This window comes from Tamandua tetradactyla, chromosome 15, assembly GCF_023851605.1.
Source record: "Tamandua tetradactyla isolate mTamTet1 chromosome 15, mTamTet1.pri, whole genome shotgun sequence".
In the NCBI taxonomy this organism is placed as follows: Eukaryota; Metazoa; Chordata; class Mammalia; order Pilosa; family Myrmecophagidae; genus Tamandua; species Tamandua tetradactyla.
The window spans coordinates 6,812,119-6,827,171 of NC_135341.1; the positions used below are offsets into that span (position 1 = coordinate 6,812,119).

At 33.1% G+C, this 15,053-nt stretch overlaps 1 protein-coding gene across 3 annotated transcripts in view; it reads right to left on the reverse strand.

Annotated features, from left to right (window-relative positions):
* The window catches only part of CNTN6 (contactin 6), a 386,131-nt gene that overhangs the window by 118,499 nt on the left and 252,579 nt on the right, over nucleotides 1-15,053 (reverse strand). For all 3 annotated transcript variants that reach the window (XM_077128663.1, XM_077128662.1, XM_077128664.1), the window contains 2 exons: nucleotides 10,040-10,243; nucleotides 7,870-7,972 (listed from right to left, as the gene is read on the reverse strand). In XM_077128663.1, coding sequence (XP_076984778.1) covers nucleotides 7,870-7,972; nucleotides 10,040-10,243 — 307 coding nt within the window. The remainder of the gene's footprint in view (nucleotides 1-7,869; nucleotides 7,973-10,039; nucleotides 10,244-15,053) is intronic.

Genomic DNA, 15,053 nt, shown 5'->3' on the forward strand with positions numbered 1-15,053 from the left:
ATAAATGATAATGAATATGAGTTTTGAAGTCAGAATCCAAGAGATGTAGATTTGAATCACATATCTGCAACGTATTAGTCAAGTCACTTAATTACTCTAAGCCTTGCTGTGTTTCTCTCAAAATCAGCATTAAAATAATAACTGGTTTCTGGCCAGTTGGAGTAACTGGGACTGGACTTACTCTACTTCTGGAAACAATTAGAAATCTGGAAAGATATATGGTGGAATAAACTGGTTCCAGAAATTTAAGAATGGGCAGTATAAAACTGTGCCCCTGAAAGAAGCAGAATAAATCATTCAAGTATTTTGTAGCCTTGGCTTTCTATATAGAGGCACTTTGTAGAAAAGGGAGCAGGGAAAGGAGAAGACATAAAATATGACTATTTCACTGAGCTGAGAAGAACATATTTTGGGGGGATCGAGGTGGCTGAAACTTCAGTGTTTCACACAGGGCAACAGTACGAAAAGAAAGTGTTTCAGAGCTTTGTATAGAGATATCACATGAGACTGTGCAAACAAAAATTTCCAGAGTTCAAATAGATGTGGAAGACATTCAAGTTCCAATACACCAAGTAGGAGACACATCTTAGTAGTAAAATAATCTTACACTAAAGTCCACTTTATATTAGTCATTGGAAAACATACTTAAGCCACAGGGAAATTAAGCTGATTCATGATAAATTAATTGCTTTTCTTGAATAAAGTTAAACACTTTTGAAATAAATAAATACACCACAATCCAACAGTCAGCAACATAACATTCATTATGTCTATATCCAACATAAAATTCTTAGATATGCTAAAAAGAAAAAAGAGAGAGAGAGAACACTGACTAGGAGAAAAAGCAGCCAGGAGAAAGAGACCCATAAATGAGAGAGCTAATACAATTAACACACAAGAAATTCAATATAGATAATAGATGGGTAGGTAGATAGATCAATGGGGATGGGAGATACATGTAGAAGTAGATACTGATAAATAAAGAAAAAATACGAATATATGGAGGACATAAAAAGTAGATACCCAAACAGATCCAAATGGGGACCTGAAAAACACAATATTTGAAATAAAAAAGATCAATAGATGTTATTAAGAGATTAGTCACAGTAGAATAAAAGATCAGTGACATTAAATACATATTAAGAGAAATTATATGGACTGAAGCACAGATAGAAAATAAAAGACTGAAGGAAATGAACAATGTTTCTATATCCTATGAGACAATATAAATTTTTCTAATGTACGTGTAGACAGAATCCCAGAACAAAAGTAAAAGGGGCAAGAAAATATTTAAAGGTAATAATGACTCCAAGTATTCTAAATTTGATAAAATAAAAACTCACAGATCCTAAAAGACCAACAAACTGCAACCTAGAAAAACACAGAAAACCATATTATAATCAAAATGCCAATAATCAGTAAAAAAAGAGAAATGTTTAAAAGCATTTAGATTAAAAAGGAATATTATGTACAAGTGGCAAATGTTTACAGGCTTCTTATCCAAAGCAATGAAAGTCAGAAGACAATGGAATGACAAAAAGAAGAATAAATGATGAAAAGGGGGGAAAAAGCCAATCAGCCTAAAATTCTACAAACAATAAAACTAGTCTTTAAAAAATGGTTCTAATTATCAGCAGATACACACTAAAATGTTAAAAGATATTCTTTGCATTGAAGAAAGATGATAGCAGATGAAAACTGTAATCCTCACAAATGAAGAGTAAAAGAACGTAAATATGTGGGCAAATATAAAATGTTTTCTCATTTTCAAATATCTTTAAAAGGTAACTATTTAAAGAAAAATAATATATTATTCTTTCCTTATATGTGAGATGTTCTAATATTATTTGAAATTATATTGTGATAATTAAAAAATGTGTATTATTAACTTCAGACCAAGACAAACAAAGCAAAGCAAAATAACAAAAGTTACATTGAAATAAAAACAATGAAAGAAGCAATATAAAATACCAACAAATATTCATTTAATCCAAAGGAAGTCAGGGAAACATAAAAAGGAAAAAAAATAAGAGTTGGAACAATTAGAAATCAAATAGCAGGATTATAGATTTAAATCCAACCATACTGATAATTGCAATACATAGTCTCATTACATGGTGATAGATTGCTAGCTTAAAAAGCATGTCAACATATGCTATCTAACAAGAAATAAAATTTAAATAGAAAAAAACAGCTAGAATGTGAACATATGGAAAATATATCAGGCAAACAATAATTTTAGGAAAATTGTAGTGGTCTTATATGTTATAAAATGACTTCAAGATAAGGAATATCACTAGGGCTAGAAAAGGATATTTCTTAGCAATAAAAGGTTGATTCATCAAAAAGAACACAAAAATCTTAAGTGTGTATACAGATCAGGAAAGAGAAATAAACTATTATAGTTGAAATTTTAACAGTCCCTTCTAAGTAACTGATAGCTTAATTAGATTGATGATCAATAAGGATTTAGAAGGCTGAAATAGCCATAGAAAACAAGTTGCACTGATGACTATTCATGGAATATTAAAACCCCAAACAGAGGAATATACATTCTTTTCAAGTGTATATTGAGCATTCATCAACAAGCGTATGTTGAGGGGGAAGAAACCACAAAAAATTTTAAATGATTAAAATATTCCAGTGAATATATTATCTGACCATAAGAGAACTAAATGAAATATCAACAACAAAATAATATCTGGATAATCCTCCAATATTTGGAAATTAAACAACTCACTTATAAATAATTCAAGGGACAAAGGAGACATCAACAGGGAAATTAGAAGATATGTAATATTTAAAATAAAATGCCCATATAAATAAGATAATTAAAAGAAAATTATTTTGTACTTTATACCAAAATATTAACTGAATGGCATGAAGTTTAGGTTAAAGTCAATTTAGGTAAAAAAAACATGAGTGTACAATATTCCTTCCAATCTGTATTTGAATGTATACAAATCCTCTATGGAAATATGAATGACTAATAAACCGTCCAGTTTTCATGTGACATAAATGTGTATAACTATACCTTACACATGTGTGAATATGTATATGTAGTACATTATACAAGCATTCTAGGAAAATCAATCAATATTCCAGAACTATCTTAGATCCTGATAATGAAAAATGTAGTAAGACCCAAGTATTCAAGACTGTCTTTCTTTTAAAATTTTTTTCTGTCCTATCACCTACTCACCTATTTCCTTCCTTCCTTCCTTCCTATCTATCTATATCTATCTATCTATCTATCTATCTATCTATCTATCTATCTATCTATCTATCTATCTATCTATCATCTATCTATCTCATTCCTCTATCAATCTAACCATCCACCCTATTTTAATGAATGTATACATTTGTGGTGTAAATATTAGTGAGTGATTGGTTAGTATTGGTTTGTTAGCAATATTGTTTAAAACAATTGTAAATCAGACAAATAATTTGCTTCCATCCTTCCCTTAATTAATTAGCTTTTTTCAGATTTGAGTATATAGAATATCTTACAGAGGTGCACCATGTCATAAGGTAATCAAGGGGGTTTTGATAGATCAGGGCAAATCAGTCCCATTTTGGAAAAAAAACAACTAAAAATTAATGTTAAGCAATATTTTTATGAAGAAATCTCATAGAATATTATTTATGATTATTATTCAAGAGTTTGTAAACACTTGACAATGAGCTTAAAAATACAGGTTTATAATTTAAAAAGAAAAAAAAAATGAAGCTATTTTCTGACTGTAAACTATGCCTATGATAGAATTATTTCTTAGAAATGTGGTGTTTCATGTTTATTTTTATAAATTTAGAAAAGATGTTATACTTTTTGGCGAATGTCAAAATGTATAATAGACTAAAAAGCATTTTCATAATGCTTGCAATGTTTGAACTACAATGCAATTTGTTTTCTGAAAACTATTGGGAAGCATATAAAAAACTTTTTAGCCATAGCTCCCATTTGGTCAATGCTTTCCAAAGTATACAAATAATTTTCACATGGATTTTGGCCATTTGAAGAAATGAGAAATTTCTCTCCTTGAGAAATGGGTAACATGTGTACATCAAATGCTGGCATCCTCATTTTTTATGTGAAGAAATTGAATCTCAGAAGGATTGAGTGAGTTTTTTAGGCAAAATGACAGGCAACTAGAAAATCTGGGACTTAAATGCAATTAATCTTCAGTGCTTTAAACTGCAGGCACTCCTTGTTATTGGTTCTTAAACATGTTCCCCAAACCATGGCATCATTTGGGAACTTGTTAGTTATATAAGTTTTCATGTCCCACCCAGACTGACTGGGTCAGAAACTTTAGGGCCATGGAGATAGCAATCAGTGTTTTTAAAAACACTCCTGGTCATTCTATTGTACTTTTAATCTTGATAACCACTGTCCCACATCATCAATCGCTATATCCTAGCTAGATATCTGTATCTATTAAACATACAGAAATTGCAGCTTTCTTGAAAGTACATTTTAACACCATCACTTTGACACAGTGGCTGCTTTGGACTTTGTATTTATTTTATTTTTGCATGCTGTGTGGTGGGGTCACATTTCTTTCTTTTCCATGTGAACATACAATTATCGTAGCACCATTTGTTGAATTATTTTTGTTTTGGAGTGCATGGGTCAGGAATCAAACCTGCATGGCAGGCAAGAATCCTATCACTGAACTACCCTCTGGACTTTCCATTTTGATCCCAACATATTTTAATTCCACATTAATCACAAAACTTAATCAGCATAATCACAGCATTGATTAATTTTCTCATATAAAATTTTATGGATTCTCCTTCATCAAAACAAATTATTTTATCACCAATTTTTCTATAAAGTGCCATCAAATAATTCTAAAAAAAATTCCCAATTCTTCTTTAATTTTTTCATGTTAAAAGTACTATTCTGTAAAAACTTTACAATGAACATAAGAATTAGCAATCAAGGTTTTTTTGCACATGCAAATTTTCCATTTTGAGAGATTTTATTCATAGTTTTTCCAACTCGAGTTTTTCTGGATCAAATCCTGCTATTCACATTTTATTAAGAAGTTTAGGTTTTCTCATATATTTTTCAGTTAATAACAAATTTTCCCTTGTGCACTTTTATTTGTTGTCAATTTTTAATGTGATGATTGCTTTCATCTAGTAATATTCACCATTAGATTGATTCTTAAATGTGTAAGATTGTTGAATTTATTTCTATAGTACTCCATCTAAAAATTCCCAACATATTACCTTAGATAGTATTAGGGCTCAATTGTCCTGATATGATTATTAAACAAATTCCTCCACATACTTCCTATGAATTCTTATAGCATGGACCCATGACAGAATCAAAATAGTGAATGCAAATGCTGAGCTCTAAGTGGGAGGTTCAAAATTCCATGACTATACCTTCTTCCTTTCTTCCACCACTCAATTTCACAGTAAGGTGGGCTGAAAAGTGAGTGTAGATCTTCAGCAATATTTTGAATGAAATAAGTATGTCCCCGAAAATAAGTGAAGTTAATACCTATCACCCACTTACTATTTTAGTAGTTCTGTGTTTGGGTGTGGGAGGAGGCAAAGGTTTACCGTTGGTGAATCTGGATGAAGAACATATGATGGTCCATGTATTACTCTTTGAACTTTTCTGTAGGTCTGAATTTTAAAAAACAAAGTGCAGAAGCAAATAAAATTAAGAAAGCTGATGTGTGAGCAATTTAAAGATTTATACTGGCCAAACAAATCCCCTCCTCATCTGCTCCTCTTTCATACTCCAGACTAATCCTGATGGTTGTTTTCTCTCTTCTATTGCCTGCAGTACTTAGACACACAGAAGGGGAGTGGCCTGGGGGAAAAGGAGACCTCAGCAAACTCTCTGAAATACTTCTTTCTAGTTTAACCATCTTCAGTGACTCAAACCCTGGTTATAGAATGGCAAATGCATTTTGGGTCCTGAAAAATAATTAATTGCATAAATGCCAAGTCCTGCCCTCGATGGTTTTATATGTACTACCCATCCTAATCTTCACAACAAATAAATGAGGTTATAACTCATTTTGGGTAATAATATGGAAATTCATAGAGGTTAAGTAGCACTTTTGCTGAAGGTCAGCCAACGCTTGAGGACATTGGGAATTGAAACTGCCTCCACTGATTGCAAGGGAAGTTATCTTACTATTTAGTCAAAATGTCTTAGGCACAGGATATGGATTTGGTTGGACCTAGGTTTGAATTGCCCTTCATTTCTTAACAGAAGCATGAAATTGAATAGGTTAACTATCCAATGCATGACTGTTTTATCAAATATAATAAAAATATGGTGCAACCTGAAAGATTATGAAGATTAGGTAGATAACATCATTTAATAAATATTTGTTTATAGATTCTTACAAAGGAAAGTTATTCGCTTCAGATTCTTGAGAATGTGCCCAAAAATGTTCAGTTATTTTATTGTGTAAGCATATTTAGTATTCCAATCCATATTTTCTGATGCCAAGTATGACAGAATAAGCTATTAACATTCTTTTCAGTTATAATCGTTCATGGGTTTCTTTTATTAATTCAATCATCTAATTCTCAAGTGTTCTGCTGACAAACATTTGATGTATTTTAGTAAACTAATTTCTGAGAAAGCTTAAAAATGGTGAAAAGTTCATATCTTAAAAGACAGGCAAACAAATAAAAACTGATTTAAATGCTGTCAGTTTTTTAAGAGTCATTTATTCAATGGATAATTATGTATTTGACAAATACTATGGAACCAGTGCTATAAAAAATAAAATATAGCCCCTTAAATCCCTGAGAAATGAATAACTTAAAAATTTAATTTAAATATCCATAAAACTTTAGACATAGAAAGGAACCAAAAAAATTAGTAGCTAGCATTATTTGTGTTGCTTAATATATTTAGTATAACAAGACTGGGGATATTAGGTTGTTTTTAAAGTTTGGAGCGTAAATCACTATTTATAAATTTGATGCCCACATTAGAATAGACTCTTTGCATTTAGAGATAAGTCCTTAAAGCTCATAGTGAGGGTCTATGTGCACGTTAGACCAGAAGAATCAGTATTAACTGGGAGTTTGATAGAAATGGAGAAATCAGATCTCATCCCAGACCTGATGAAACAGAAGTCAACCATATACCAGGCAATTCATATGCATGTGTAAGATGTGTAGATTTAGTTGACCTATCCATTTCTGTTCTTAGATACTGCTGTTTAAAGGAATACAAATGAAATTCTAATGCCAACAAAGGCACAGAGATAGGCTTGGTGTTCCATGTAAAAATAGGCAGGTGTTTGGTTGGCTTAAAAGCTAGTGAAACCTGTTTCTGGTTTATCTAAATAAAACCAAATATCTCCACTTCGCAGGGCTCATTTGGCACAATTCTATTAATCCACTATGAGTAATGGCCTTTAATTAGTCTTATTTTGGAAATGAGCTCTGCAAGTTTTTCGTTTACAAGAACTGCTGATGAATTAAGCAAGGAGGCACTTTGTATTTCTGGATGCAGTATGAAATGGAGTGAAGGATATATCAAAGGTTCAGTGACTTGCCCACTAACTTATTAGAAGAGCAATTATTCCCTTCCAATGTCCTGCCCAAACAGATCTCATTATGCTCAAACCAGAGGAAATATCAGCACATTTAGGGGAGAATTGCAGTCCCAATCATTTTCAGAGTATTAGACATATTTGTTTAAATTCCAATCCAAAAGCTCCACTTTCATCCAGCATTTGAAATCTATTTTGTAATTGACCTTAGAGCAATGTTTGAATATCAAAAAGACAAAAAAAAAAAAAAAAGAAAGGAAAAAGAAAAGAAAATAAAAATTAAAGCAACCAGGAAAAAAAAAACAAAAAACAAAAAAAACCTTACTTTCCAAGGGCAAAGCATTCCAGTTTTACAGATGAATCCTTTGCAGCTTGTATTGTTTCAGGAAAACGCACTTCAATCTTTGGTTCATATTCCCCCATCACACCTGTTAAATATCAAAAGAACTAGCAGCATTTCTGAGAATAGAAGTTTTCTATGAAGTAAATGTTCATTAACCAAAGCCTGATTATTTGGCCTTTGCTTAACAATATTTCTCCATACATTAATGAAAGATAGGGCAAAGAACATGGATTCTATTTAAGGAATTAGTTTACTCTGTCCACCTCACCCCACCCCTGAAAAAAAAAAAAGGAAGAACTCTAAGAAATATAGATTTAGCTTAAAGGTAACCAAATTTCCCTGATTTCTACTCAGTATCTTAATAAGAGTTAAGTGTTTCCCTAAAGTCTAAAATGCTTCTGAGTTTTATAAAAAGTTCATTCTCTAGTAGTATTCAAATCTGTCACTGTTTCAGGAAATCTGTGGCACCAGATCTCCTGAGGAATAAGGAACTTATCAGATAATATCCTAAGAGGTTTGGTGCAATCACTTCTCAATCCAAAATATCAGTATGGCTGCAGCAAAATATATGAAGCGATCACATTAATTGAGATAAAGATTTAAACACTCTGATAATAGATCAGCAGGAGTTTGCTGCTAAAGGAATTTGTTGGGTGCATATGAAAAACGTTTTGGCTCTCAGAGTCTTTTAAAACTTCTAATAAGGATATAGGCTAAAGTAAGAATAAGGCAGCCATTCAATATGTTGTAAACACATCATCTACCGAAAGAGCTGTAACAAACTGGAATGCATGTTTAGGTTATTATCACTGCAATGCACTCTTAAAATAAATGTGTTGTTAGTGGGCACTACATTTTCAGAAAACGTGAAAATTTAAAAACATATATAAAAATAATAACACCCCATTTTTATGACATTGATCATTCCCAAACATTCAAAGACAGTATAATTGAGGAAATAGAAATGACTACTTCGTTCAACTGAATTGGTAGGTTTCATTTTTCTCCATTTATTTGACACCTTATATTTCTTGAGTGCTCACTTCAAATGATTTGATTTTTTCCTATTATTTATGATGCTTATGGTCTATTTTAACCATAAATGTATGGAAAGAAATACAGAAGATGAGAGAACTAAGGAATTAAGAAAGTAAGAAGCTGAAATTAAGAGTAGACAGGAAAACAAATGGAGAAAATATGATTGCATCTCTATGCATATAATTAGCATATGAGCTCTTTGAGTCATCAACACTGTATCCAGTGAAGAGGAGAAACTGGGGTGATACATAAAGCCAGAGGTTCCAGAATTCTGAATTAATACAGTGCAAATATGTCTGAGTGGTTGGTGATTATAAAAGTTCTGTAAGGAGAAATCCCTATATGGAGCTGGTTCCATAATTCTGTTAGCCACAGAATTCTGTTAGCCACAGAATTTCCTACTGTGAACATTTAATTTAAGAACCAACCAGAGAGTTGTTCTACTTCAAAGACTTGCTTAGGTTTTCCTGCACTCTAAATCTTGTACCAGCTATGACTCAATGAAGATACAAAACTGGTCAGAAATGGATCCAAATTATGTTACTTAGAGGAATATAGTTATTATGAAAATCATATGTTTCATTCTTCCTTGGAATGTTCATAACAAATGTTAGCTTGCTTTGCTTTCTTTGGATATGAACTTTTCCCTCCATTTTCTCAGCCAAGTAAATGAAGCATGAACAAAAAGGGAAATACGGAAAAGAAAAGGGCAATAAAGAAAAGGTGAATCATATGTTCAGTAAAAATATACTAATTCAATTATATAAACTTGACAATACACATATGTACAACACACATACATATCAAGTCCCTCAAACAAACTGCTATATTTTAAAAAATAGTCCTTAAGCAAATATAAGATGATCTGTTTCAATGACAGAGGGGAAATGGCACGGTATACCCAGGACGATGTATACTGTAACATGCGGATGAGTTAATAGAATTTTCAATTGTATTTTGGATACCTGATTGTCATTGTAACTTGAGAAGTGAACCTAAACTCATAGATGATGTAGCACCAACTAATGAAAAGGGAAGCAGAAAGTTCTGTAGCTCTCACCAGGCTGCAAGAGTTATGAACAAAATACATTCCCAAGATAAGCCATCATCTTACCATCAGTGCGCTGCACTAATGGAGTGGGTGGTCCTTGAACACTTCTCTGGGCTTCCTTGTTTGTTATGAAGCAAGTATAATTGCCTACATCTGATGGTTCCACTTTGGCAATATACAAGTTTCCAGTCTCTTGAGATACAAATCGCCTATTGTCCTCTTGGACATATAAGGGGTTGTCATTGAAGGTCCATGCATATGATAAATCTGGAAAACAGAAAAATATTATTGTCCATTCATTCTTATCTTTAAGTTCTGCACCCTACTTCTCCATCATTAGAATAAATCTATCTACCTCTTTGCCCAGTTTATGCATGTTATTCTGATACAATTATTAATACATTAATTATACTAACTATATCCAGTTTAGAAGAGACATTATATGGTAACCCTATACATTTTTTGGTTATTTGTATTAAAGGGGAGACTGGGAGTGATGAGAGGATGTCAAGGGAATAAGTGGATGAATTTGCTAAGAAAAAGTTGCAAGATATATAAAATAGTACAGGCTCAAAATGCACACTGAAATTCTCTGGGAATATTCACTTTGGCACAGTGTTTCTTGCTATGTAGTCAGAAGGATGGCAATGTAAAACATGTATAAGGATACTTTTAAAAAATTAATTTAAAATTTAATGTATACATTTAAGTTTAAGGGCTCTACCACAGATCTTAGAATTCATTCATTCAATCATTACACAGTTTCTGAATACCTAACCTGTGACAGTTTAGGATTTGGAATCTGACAAAGGAAAAGCCCATGCCCTACAAAACTCACATCATTTGCCATTAGTATAGGTAATCTCAATGCAAATGATATGTGCTTTGACAGAAGTGTCATAGGAACCCAAAGAAAGGGCCTAGCACCATTTGTGGTCATAAAAGAATTCTCAGTAGAACTAATGTCCACCATTTTGGACAGAATGAATAGGAGCTATGTGAGTAAAAGATATGTAGAAGAACATTGCTCAGAAAGTAAATAGCATGAGTAAAATTTTGAAGATGAAACAGAGCCATTTTGCTGAACCTTAGCCAATGCATCCATAGTAATAAATGTAAATGTGAATATTAATATGATATGTAAATATATAATTAAGATCTAATTAATATACTCTAAAATATACTTCTTAAGTCTCATTTCAAGTAGTTGTAATTATATACCCTATGTACCAAACACCCCCAAATTAAATATGGAACATTTCCATATCTTCAGAAAGTTTTTCATGCTCCTTTTTGGTCAACTCCCATCACTGCCATTAGCTGATTTCTAAAACTATGGATTAGTTTTGCCAGTATTGAAGTTCATTAACATTGTACCAAACAGAATGTAATGTTTTGTGTATGAGTTTTTTCAAGCAACATGACATTTTTAATAGTCACCTGCCCCGTTGTAACTGTAAGAATTTCTTTCCTTGCTACTGCTGAGTAGTATTCTTGTTTCATGAATACACCACAATTTGTTTAGCCATTTTTCTATTGATGAGCACTTGGGTTGTTTTTCAACTTTGGGTAGTTATGTATTAGGCTGAAATGAATATTCTTATGTAAGACTGTGAATATTTTTATTTGTCTTGGGTAAGTTCCTAGAAGTGATTCATAATGTAGACAGATATATGTTTAGCTTTATAAGAAACTGGAAAATAATTTTTCAAAGTGATTGTACCATTTCATACCTGCCCCAGCAATGCATGACAGTTCAAGTTGTTCCACACCATTAAAAAAAAAAACATGGACTGTCAATCATTTTTATTTTATGCAGAAGTTTTTGAGAAAAAGGAAAATATGTCTCCAGATTAAAAGTTTATTAGTGTGGTCATAGCTGAAAGCTAAGAAACCATATGCATTATGGAAACCAAGTAAAATGGAAATTATGCCTAGAACATGGAAATGTAGGGACATACCTTGTTCAAAAGGAAACAAAAAATAGATAGGATATATAAGTATTGGGAATGGGGAGAGGGAATATACTATTGCTGTGTCAAAAAGATATTTACCATATGATCAATCACACACCTGGAAACCAGAATCCGGACAGAGTAGTTAATGGAGCTATAGGGGCCTCTCACCTGGGCCGAGGCCGTGGGTCATAGTGGTCATCTGTATTTACATTAACAAGTAGTGCTAAGGGTGGTGTGACAATGGCTCAGTGGTAGAGTTCTCGCCTGCCATGCCAGAGACCCAGGTTCAATTCCCAAAAAACAACAACGAAAAAAACATTCCAAGTCAGCAATGTGAGTGAATTTGGTCACTGCTCTGTCCTACTTTAAGGGTGGGCCACTGTGGCTCAGTGGCAGAGTTCTCAGCTGCCATACACACCAGAGACACGAATTTGATTCTCAGTGCCTGCTTGTCATGGTCAGCTTCATGTGTCAACTTGGCCAAGTGGTGGTACCTGTTTGTCTGGTTGGGCAAGTGCTGGCCTGTCTATTGCGATGAGGACATTTCATAGAATTAGATCATGATCATGTTAGCTGCATCCACAGCTGATTCCATTTGTGATCAGCCAAGTGGAGTGTCTTCTGCAATGAGTGATGCTTAATCTAATCACTGGAAGCCTTTTAAGGAGGATTCAGAAGTGACAGGCTCTCTTCTTGCTTTGGCTGGCGAGACTCTGCTGTGGAGTTCTTCCAGACCCTCCATAGGAATCATCGGCTTCACAGCCTGCTCTGCAGATTTTGGACTCTGTATTCCTGTGGTCACGTGAGACACTTTTATAAATTTTATATTTGCAAGTATTCTCTGTTGATTCTGTTTTTCTAGAGAACTCTAACTAATACATTGCCCATGCTAAAAAAAAAAAAAAAAGCAATGCTAAAAACAGCAACACCAACAAAAAAGCACTGGTGCAGAAGTGAGACATGTTAGAGACAAAAGAGGCTAATTTTCTTGACGTGCCCAAACAAACTTCCTTACCTAGAAGCAGGCCTGTTTCGTTTTGTTTTGTTTTGCTTTGCATGGATAGACACCAGTGGAAGCAGGCCACTTTAAAACATTCTTAACTAATCTTGTTGCATCTAAATTCTCGAAGGGTTGGGGAGCAGTAAAGATTGTCAACTACTTTGAACTTGAAGAGTAAAACTCTTGGGGAAATGCTATGTGCCATCTTTTACCATCCCTTTCACTCAGAAAAAAAAATACATATATATATATATATATATATATATATATATATATATATATATATAGTTATAGCATTAACAATACACTTAGGGAACCAGATTTTCAAACAAATAAGCAAAAGAAAGGAAAGAAGGTAGGAAAGAAGAGTGAAATCTATAAGTAAAAGGAATTAATATGGGGAGGAGCTAAATTAAACTCTGACAACCAATTTATTAATGATGTCTAGAGGGAAGGAAAGGATGTGGTATCTTCAAAATAAATTCAACTATATATACTTAGGACTTTTTTATCGGTCTTGTGAATGAAGAAAGTATGAGAGAAAGACAGAATGAACAACAACAAAAAATGCCACTTACACATGAAATGTGAAAATGGAAAAAGTGGCCTTCAACCTATAAGAGTAGTGTTGGGTAGAAATAAGTCCATGATGTATTGTTATATGCAAAAGCATGTTATAAATCAGTATGTTTATTAATATCCAATTAAAAATTTTGTGTATGTGGGGGGGTATTTGTATGGTATACTTTCATACTAACAGGTATTAGTTACAACCCTGGAGATGTAAACAGTGGCTATTTCAAGGTAAGGAGCAGGGGAAATACAAAAAGACTTTTACCATCTATATCATGTGTTTCAGACATATTGGGATTTCATATTGCTATGTATAATGTAAATGGAAAAAGAAACAACAGGTAGAAAATATTGTAAGATAGACTAAACACTAGAATGAACTACAATTTGAAAAATATAAGACAGGTAATATTTTTTATTCTTACTCTGAACTGTTGAGACAGGAGTATTATGTTTTATTCAAAGCATTGATTCCCAAACCTGGAAGCACATTTAGAATCACTATGGAAACTTGTTAAAATACAGCTCGTTAATATCTCCTAGCAATTTGGTTTTATTATATCAGAGTGAGGCACCATAGAATCTGTATTTTGAACACCTTCCAAATAACTCATGCAGTAGATCCACAATTAGAATATTATGATCAGATAGACAACCAAACACAGTAAAGGCCAGAAGCTATGTCACAAAGGAAAATTTAAAAATTAGATTTTGACTCTGGGAGAGAGATTGAAGATTTTAGAGTTGTCTCCATACATTAAAGGGCTGCTATGTACTTAAAGGGTTAAATGAAACCCTGTCTGTCTATATAGGTAAAAGTAAGACTGTGGCTTTTGGAGGTTAAGGAATGCTGCTTGGTTCTTAATATAATTAAGAATAGTCTAAACTTGAAAGCTACAGCAGAGAATGATTTATGAGATAGTGAGTTCTCTGTCATTAGCAATAATCAAGCAGAAAATGGATGACCATCTCTTGGGATGTTGCAAAAAAGATTTATTTTTGCAATGGATAAGAAGGTAAACTTTTCTTTCTATGAAGAGGCCACTAGCCCCTCAAAATTCCTTTGAGGTCTCTAAGAATCTATGCTTTTAGATCAAGCATGCACAGATGAAATTCACTTCTTATTTTTTAACTATGCTTTGACATTCCGGTCCTGTTCTCAGGTATTGAGACTTCACTTTCTTCTGCATATCCCTACTGGAGTCTTTCATCATTTCATGTGGTCTCCTGCATCTACGCTTCTTTAGTGGTGTCCTTTACTGCCTGACTTCTAAGCCTGATGCTCTGTTTCCACTAAAGAGATGCCCAAAGGGTTTTTGTTTGAATCCGGAGAGCTGTCTAGATAGTAAATTCTTCTTTGCTACAAAGAACAGAAAAATGTAGCTCAGATGCCCCCATTGTCTCTGTCTCCTCATCTCTTGAAACATTTGTGAAATGAAGACAATCTTGAGCATATTCCAGGGCTATGTCTCAGTTTAGGGATCCTTAGTCAATGACCACTGGGGAAGAATAAGCTCTAGTTTTCTGGAACCCACTGCAATCCTCT